This window comes from Branchiostoma floridae, chromosome 1 (assembly GCF_000003815.2).
Source record: "Branchiostoma floridae strain S238N-H82 chromosome 1, Bfl_VNyyK, whole genome shotgun sequence".
In the NCBI taxonomy this organism is placed as follows: domain Eukaryota; kingdom Metazoa; phylum Chordata; class Leptocardii; order Amphioxiformes; family Branchiostomatidae; genus Branchiostoma; species Branchiostoma floridae.
The window spans coordinates 16312867-16321911 of NC_049979.1; the positions used below are offsets into that span (position 1 = coordinate 16312867).

The window sequence follows — 9045 nt, forward strand, 5'->3', positions numbered from 1 at the left end:
GAAGACTGCCGACTGTGATAATTTCCGGCCAGCTTCACTGTGGCGTTGCCAAAAATATGTTGATTACGTCATGATCATAAGGTTCCGTAGATGTTTGTACAAGAAAGATGGCGCATTGGTTCCATAGGAATCCGATCAAGGCGACTGCGCCTGTATCATTCGCCCTTGGACCAATCTGTACCAACGCACAGACCCAGAAAATATGCAGGTTTGTAATTATATCATACTGTATGTACAGTAATATTGCGGGGGTGACAGACAGTGGTTACTGTTTGCTCTGTTGCCCCCCTCCCCCTTCCAAGGCGATCAAAACTGATTTGACATGACATGACAAGCCTAAAACGCTTAATATCTATTCTGAAATTTGTCTGCCTTCCACGCAAGGCTTAATGAACGGCGGACAGCTGTAATAAATTCCTCAAAATGTCACTAAACCACGTTGTTCAACGTTGAGATCAAGTGACTTGCGCCGCTATTTACACGCTTTATGTAATTGTAAGTTAACTGTGAAATTTACCCTTCAACTATTGAAAGTCACCCTTAATACTTTTTTCTCAGTGACTTGCGTATGATCCGTGCACAACTCTTGGAACTCCTGAGTGATCCAAATAAGGATGTTACTGTTGTCAAGACAACAACAGACAACTATTTTGCTCTGTTGCAAGGTATGCCCAGCAAATATTATTGTAAATTAATAAAATTCACTGAATACATTTTAGTATTTTCCAGCAGAAGTTACTTCTCTCAGCTCTGCATAATCCTAGTGACAGTAACATGTTATAAGTTCGATCTTGGTTTGATACGATTGTTGGTTGTGGGTCTGAATTAATTATTACCTGGGAATTTTCTTTCATGTAGTTTCAGGGCTTTCTGTTATTTTTGTCCACCCAAATCTTCTATTTATTCTTATTTCCAAATCTTACTCCCAGGGTTCCTACAGGCCCTAGATGACAACAGTGGTGAGAGCAAGTTGAGGCACTCAGTCAAGTTCAAGTGGTCCAGCACAGTTCTGAGCAATGCTGTTGTGTATGTCCTCACATTACTTGCCTGTAGTTTGTGCCACTCTTGTCCTGTAAGTAGGCAATGTCATTGCTGTTGCCCAGGATTAGAGAAAACTGTTTCCTGCCCACTTTTTGTAAAGACTATTGATGAATGATGAAAAGACCTAACGTTATCTTAGTTAAATTCTGTAAGCTAAGCTATGGTCTGGTCCTCATTTGATTCAATTGTGAATCTCCGTCGCACAAAAAAGATTTTTATTGTGCTGTGATGTAAGTTAACCTTAATAGTTAATCAAAGGTGATTCATGTACTAGTACTAGTATTGACATGATTGCATTTATCAAATTGTCATAACTTAAAAACTGTTGTTCACCGGTGTGTAGTACCCAGGCAGATGCCTTGTTTGAGTTGGCCTCCATGGCAATGAACATTGGACTGTGGTACACGAAACATGCAGCCAAGATAGCTGCCAGCGATGAGTAAGTATTGCAGATATTGCTCTCAGTCCCTCATATACAAGTCCAGAATATCCAGCCATTTTATGTGTTGACAAACTGTACATAGGTGGGCTCCTGCCATTGTATGTTGAAGCCTGCAGGTCTTAAACTTGTTATAGTAACCATAATAACATGAAGATACCCTGAACATGGAACTTAGTAGATCTTGATTCAAGTATAGTTTGACAATGACATGACACTTAAACAGTTAGTGTGTTACATCTTTTTACAGAGTATCTATGGATGAGGCAAAAGAGGTGCACAAATGTCTAAGGACAGCAGCTGGAATCTTTAAGAATGTAAAGGTAGGATATTTGTGTCTTAAAGATAGGATATAAGGTCTTATTAGTTGTATGATCAGAACCTTTCTAATTATCAATCTCCCCTTGGTGTTCTATCAAGTGATGTGATCAGGACAGTCATGTTGCATTGTCTCTATCAGTATCAAGCAACTACAAATACAGTTGGTAGATAAAATGCAGATAGTTTGCTGTGTGAGTGAGGAAGATTTCATATACATGTATATGTAAAGATGTTTGTAATTCTATAGGAACAAGTCATTGGAAGACTTTTGGAGACAGCAGAGAAGGGCACAGACCTGGATCCGAAGGTGGTAGAAGCCTATTTTCAACAGTCTACAGCAGAGGCACAGGAAGGTGAGCACATAGAATACAGTAAACTTACTTGGAAGAACAAAAAATTGAAAATGAAACAAACTGGTTCAGAGTCCAACATGACCGCAGATATCTGCAATTTCGTTGAAAAACTACATTTGCTTTTAATATCATCATGAAGAGTAAAAATACTATTATCATTGATATTATGTGTGATAGCAAAATAGTAGTTCTTTCCTGATGTTGTCATGCAGTGGCCCTGGCACGAGCTGTGGAGATGAAGCACAGTGCTGGTCTCATCTCATCACTGGCTTACGAAACAGCACAACTCTTCATCACTGCAGGTATGCTTCACATGTTTGACACTTCTTCTTCTTCATACTGTCACTAGTGTCACTGCAAGAAACAAACCAGACTTTTTTTAGCCACAACTATTTTTGCAGTTGATTTTGTGGTATTAATTTAAGCACTGCATTGTGTGAGCAAGTACACTCTTGGCCAAAATATCAGAAGTTGAAGTTATCACTCAGCATAGCTATTTTGGGTTCCTTTATTACCTTTGCCAGAATGGCTAAGGTTATGTTTTAGGCTTGTGAGTCTGTCTGTCTGTGTGTTAACAGCATAACTCGAGAAACCTTGGATGGATCCCGATGATATTTGGTAGGTGGGTAGGGGTCGGGAAAACGAAGGTCAAGTTCGATAATGGGCCCCCTAGCGGCTTGCTAAGGTACTGCAGCAGAACCTCAATTTTGTATATCTCGTGTTCTGGACATGCCGTGGTTATGATTTTTTAGTGGTAGATAGCCCTTGGGGACGAGAGTAAGTACTATAAGTTTAGACCCCCTAGCGGCTTGTTTGAAACTGCAGTCGCCGATTTCCTTTCAAACTTTGGACGAGAATAACTCGAGAACGTGTTGATGAATCATCACGATTTTTGGTATGTAGATAGCCCAAGTAACAATGTACATTATGAAATACTAATTATGCAAATCATGAACTAATTTACATAATTAATGAGGAAAGTTTATAAATCCACTGCATTTCATGATAGGACTTTCAAACTTGTCACATATATAGATGAGAAAGAGAGAAATATCAATGCATGTTAATTATGCAAATGACGGTCTCATTTGCATAATTAATGAGAAAATATAAACGCGTTGACGGATCGTCATGATTTTTGGTATGTAGATAGCCAAAGGGAAGACTTACATGATGGCATTCTAATTATGCAAATCGACGGTTAATTTGCATAATTAATGAGGAAAATGTGTAAATCCACTGCATTGCATTATAGGACTTTCAAACTTGTCACATATGTAGCTGAAAAAAACAGAAATATCAATTCATATTAATTATGCAGATGATGATCTCATTTGCATAATCAGTAAAAAATATGAACGTGTTGACGGATCATCATGATTTTTGGTATGTAGATAGCCTAAGTAAAACCTTACATAATGAGATACTAGTTATGCAAATTAACAGCTAATTTTTAAATTAACAGTTCAGTTCAGCTTAAGTGATGCTTGATACAATTAAATAGTATGTAAATAGGGATCTAATTTGTATAAGCAATGGCAAAATGTTATGAACCAACTCCAGGCATATGAAATAAAATATAATGAGTAACACATTTATGTCTACAGACATCATTCTACATAACAAACCTGGTTTATTTGGCAAAGGTATGTGTTCGTGGAACTCTAGTTGCATCTCCTTTTTATATTGACAATTGTAACTCATTATATTTGACCTGTTGCCAACAGGAGGTTCACTAGACCAACTTGATGCAGCAAGCGTAGGAAAGTGGCAGAAATATCTACAACTGAAGGGTGTATTCTACTTGGCTCATGTAAGTCTAGCATTCTGTTAATGTACAAACACAAGTTGCTAACAGTTTCCGTTGAGTTTCTTTCCTGTTGTAATCCAACTAACATTCAGATGAGGAAGAGATATGCATTACAATTCAGAATTACAATTATTTTGGAAGTACATAATGGGTTCTTAATTACCTATAATTATGAATTTTCCAGGCACACTGTTACAATGGAGATGCACTGTTGGCAAAGGACAAATGTGGAGAGGCAATCAGAGCCTTACAGGAGAGTGAAAAGTGTGAGTAGACCCTTGGTCACATGTATGTAGTAGCTTGGTGTTACAAATAGTTAGACTAAAGGCTGACGTAGATGTGTATGTAGTTGTATTATCACTCAAGTTAAGGTTATCGTTGAGGAATTGTCTGTTTTGAAACTACAGCCATCAGAGTACTCATGGGCTGAATGTTCATAAGACATTGTTTACCTACAATGTATCCTTTTCATTGCCACCTGTAGTGTTTGAAAAAGCTGAAAGCTTGTGCAAGGAGTATGCATCTTCCAAGGGCCCAGGAACATCTGCCAGACCAGACCAGCACATCTTTTTCATTAGACTGGGGAAACAGGTGAAAGTTACTCTGGACAAGTGCACAAGGGAGAATGGCTTCATGTAAGTAATCCTGCTTTGACAAGGTCTAGACACATTTATAAAAATACAGTTTATCCTGTTCCACTATACTATTAGTTACTATATGTCACTCTGTGCCTTGCTGAAGCTAGCATTTTTACAAAATGTAGCATCTCTCCTTTGGACTGAAGGGACTGGACAGTACCTTATTGGCAGGAAATACAATGATTGGGAACTTTTTAAAAAGTTAAAAGTAGAATCTAAAAGAAAAGACAGATGCATACCTGACGTCACCTGGATGTTGTTGCAAACAACTCAACGTGTTCCCTTTGTTTTGTAGATACTTCCAGAAGGTACCTCCTGAGGTCCCAGAGCTGGAAAAGAAGGCCACCTATGGTCTGGCCAACCCTGAGGAGTTCCAGCTACCTCCACCCAACCCACTGTGGAGTGCTGACATCTACAATTCATTTGACCTGTCAAAGGCACCTGCTGCACAAAAGGTGAGACAGTAGTCACAGTATTCATGATTGTTGCACATAATGGCAATTTCTCTTTCTTGACTGTAGTATAGAAACATACGCACCTTGTTTTTGTCTGATGGTATTTGGAAACTAAAGACTATTTGATGCTATTTTACAGGGTGAGAAAGAACCGGAAGTCAAACCTGTGAAGGAATCAGACATTTATCAGTCGACCAAGGAACCTGGAACCTTCAGTGGATGTGTGATCTCATAAGGTTGCCTTCCTGTGGTTTAGATTGATTGAATATTTACAACACAAGGTTTCTATTTTCTATTTTGGTGAACTTTGCATTATCTCCATTCTTCAGTAATCTATACTACCTTTTGTATCCAGAATTGACTAGAAATGTGATGCCTTCATATTGAATTCCTCAATATATAATGGTATAACATTTTTTAAATGTAGGTATGAAGCATATTTTCAGTCTTTATTATTCATCATGTTTGGTATCTGCTTTGTTGAATAACATAGTAATAACTTTATACAATATTGCTTACTTAAATGTTTAAGTTTAACTTAAAGTCAACTATGTAGTTTTATATGTAATATTGCTTTGTTATTGTGTTCAGGAATATAACAAGCAGTCCTCAAGGATATCCATTTTTCCTTTGCTAAGAGGTTCTTACCACTAGTTGAGGTCAACTACATGTATTATTTTATTCCTATAAAAAAGAAGAATGTAGGTTGTGAAAATAGTGTACATGGAAGTGTACAAGTTCATGTACAAAATGCCTTTCCTGAACTTACCAGGAGTAAGTCGTGAGGGGAAGACATGGAAAGATGTCACCATTAGGCACTTGGTCAGTTGGTGATATTTTGTAGGAAGGTACATGGCTCCTTGGATGGATTATTCATTGTTTTGCAGCATACTTTCCCTTTTCTCAAGAAACCTAGAAGTATGTAACCTATAAAGAGAAGGAATGAAACATGTAAATGCAAGCAGGAAATTTTTAGAATCACTTTCTAAAGATGACATTTACACTTTTTTACTGTAACGAAAATCACAAGTAAACTCCATCAAGAACTATGCTTACACTAAAGTTACAGCTCAAAATGTAGAACTAGGTATGTATCTATTGTAAATATATGTATATCTGCTGATATGTATATTCATATTACATGATAGAGGTATAGATAGTCTACTGTAACCACATTCTGGTGGGGCACCAAACTGTGGTGGCTTTTAGTAATAACAGGTGGAGCGCTTAGCCAAAGGTGAAAGTCTCATACATGGGTATTTCTTTTACAAGTCCCCAGAGTGTGGTATCAAAAGTAAGGTTGACAGGCCTATTCAATCTTTATAATGGAACTTTAATATGATGATTTGTTTTTCCATTTATTATAGATTTTATTATTTGCACTGTGGCCTTTTTCTAGATTTTTGTGTAAGAGACACATGTACACTGTTTGCCCATTGTTTTGTATACAAGAATGTGATTAAAGGTGACTTCAGTATTTAACCTGTAAATACAGATAGATGACAATAGAACTACTGCTATTGTTGTTTTTATATTTAAGTGGAACGCTATGTCATAATCAATTAAATGTGTAGAAATGGCTTGGCAAAACTGTAAAAAATGTTCATCATCAAATTCATTCATAAATAGATAGATCCCTGTATGTTTTAATGAGAAAAAAAAATCCAAATCCACTCTGAAAGGTGCAGACATGGACTTTGTACTGTATCATACATATTGTTCTGATATGTAATGAATGTCTGTATTGCAAGGTCCACCAATAAACTTGATACGTCCTTGAGTTGCCTTGCAATTGCATTTTTTGATTCCTCTATTAGCTGTGTTCCACCTGTTGTTTGCTGCTACATTACTAAAAAAAGTTGCTCTGGTTATGAAAGGTCATGAAAAGTAGAGCAGAGTACAGTTCTGGCGCATGTAGGAACTCCTGTTCCAATTTTGGCCGTTTACTCATAGAGCCAATATATGAACTATGAAATAGATTTTACAGGGAGTGAGAGAGCTAGTATGGAAGCAATTTTTGATTGATGATTGACTTTTCTGGAATACTGTAAATGCAGAAATTTTCGCAGTGGTTTTGTGGTAGCGGTTTTGGCATTACCACCGCGGACATTTTTCCCGATATAGCCGCATCCGCCGATATCGGCGGGGCCGATATCGGGGCGCATCTAAACACATTTTGCAAATGGTAGCGCGGAACACCCGCGGCGCGGAACATTCGTGACCCCTTTTGACCTCTGGTGACACATCCCGCGGATTTCAAAATGGCGGGAATGCCGGTAGCTTTTCCACTCGTTATCAATCAGGTAATGTTCTTTCTGTATCTCATGCGCGTGATCTTAAACATGAGACGCCATGCAAGGGTAGGGCGCAGGAGGCGATTGAGATACAGGGAGAGACGACAGCGGCCGGCTAGAGTGAACGCAGCGTTCTTTCTCGCTGCCCTGATTGTGGCGGAGGGTGGAGAGCCTGTACACCGGGGTGTACCAAGGAATCCCGCGTCCTTTTGGGATCTCCTCCGACGACCATACACTTATAAGAAAGGCGGTTTCTGCATGGCCCCATGTGCAACGGGAGCGCCCAGCTTTTCCCTCCGCCATCTTGCTCTCCCGCGCTGTTCCCGCATTATATGCTAATGAGCTTCGCGAATTTGCGGAGCATCTACACGCGCGCGGAACATGTCGGGGACCCCTGCTAAGGTATCGGTAAGGTATCGTTAGATGGCTTACGAATGGTCCGGACCATTCGGGAGAAATTTTCCCGATATAGTAGTGGCGATATAGTAGTTGCATCTAGACGCTGAAAAAAAGCTGTCGGCGAGAGGTAGTAGGCTCGCCGATATCGGGAAAAACTGTGTGTAGATCGCGCCTAAACAGTGCATCACTGCATGGTACTACTGCAAACTTAAAACCAACGTGAATAGTCCTTTTTCCCGCTGCGGCAAAATTAAATCCCCACGAACTTATATGCATTTAAAGTAATGTAAGAAGTCAGAGGGGCGAGTAGAACAGAAATAAACAATATATACAAATATCCTGACCGACCCGGGAATCGAACCCGGGTCCTCCAGATCACAAGACCAGTAGCCTAAATGACTGAGCCAAAAGCCTGACAGGCGTTTGGCATGGCCAGTTAGCACTACTTAAACCCCCCACTGTTACACTACTCCCCCTCTTCTTCTCAAGATTCGTCCTCGAATCTCCAAGTTCGAGCACCCTGTGGGCAGGCACATCACCGGCCTGTTATCCACCAGGGCCACGTTGGGCGCCAATGTAAGAAGTCAGAGGGGCGAGTAGAACAGAAATAAACAATATATACAAATATCCTGACCGACCCGGGAATCGAACCCGGGTCCTCCAGATCACAAGACCAGTAGCCTAAATGACTGAGCCAAAAGCCTGACAGGCGTTTGGCATGGCCAGTTAGCACTACTTAAACCCCCCACTGTTACAGTAACCCAATGCCAAGTCGTCACAATGTCCTACATTGGTCTCAGTCAAATTGACCTATATATCAACAAACCTGCTCTATATTTAGCCTATTGTAATTCATTTGCAGTAATGACTGGCAACAACAGTCAAATTGACCTATATATCAACAAACCTGCTCTATATTTAGCCTATTGTAATTCATTTGCAGTAATGACTGGCAACAAGATCTGCCCTCCATCTGTTTGCCCTCTAGCCTGGTATCCAGCCGTAATTATAGCTCCCGAGTCTCTTGTGTGTTGTTAGCAAATTCGAAATTTGGTAATTAGCGAAGAGGAGAGAAGAGACTCGGGAGCTATAATTACGGCTGAATACCAGGCTATTTGCCCTCTGAGGCTATCAAGATCTGATATGCCCAAGTGCCAAAATGGAGTATCACTCCAACTCTAATTAAGTTTAGTATCGATTACTGCACATACAAAATATCACTCAGTCTTTGAAATGTTTACCCAGTGCTGACATCATGGAGGAAATCAAATTCAAACCTGTACCACACTCTTATA

At 39.6% G+C, this 9045-nt stretch overlaps 1 protein-coding gene across 1 annotated transcript; it reads left to right on the plus strand.

Moving 5' to 3' along the window:
• The first annotated feature begins 37 nt into the window (after nt 1-37).
• On the plus strand, nt 38-6837 carry LOC118412543 (BRO1 domain-containing protein BROX-like). Its single transcript, XM_035815463.1, has 12 exons — nt 38-208; nt 559-665; nt 930-1026; nt 1385-1480; nt 1731-1803; nt 2049-2154; nt 2367-2456; nt 3882-3967; nt 4149-4230; nt 4449-4599; nt 4898-5057; nt 5197-6837. The coding sequence occupies exons 1-12, from the start codon at nt 108-110 to the stop codon at nt 5290-5292; spliced, it is 1245 nt and encodes a 414-aa protein (XP_035671356.1). The 5' UTR covers nt 38-107; the 3' UTR covers nt 5293-6837.
• Nucleotides 6838-9045: the final 2208 nt, after the last annotated feature.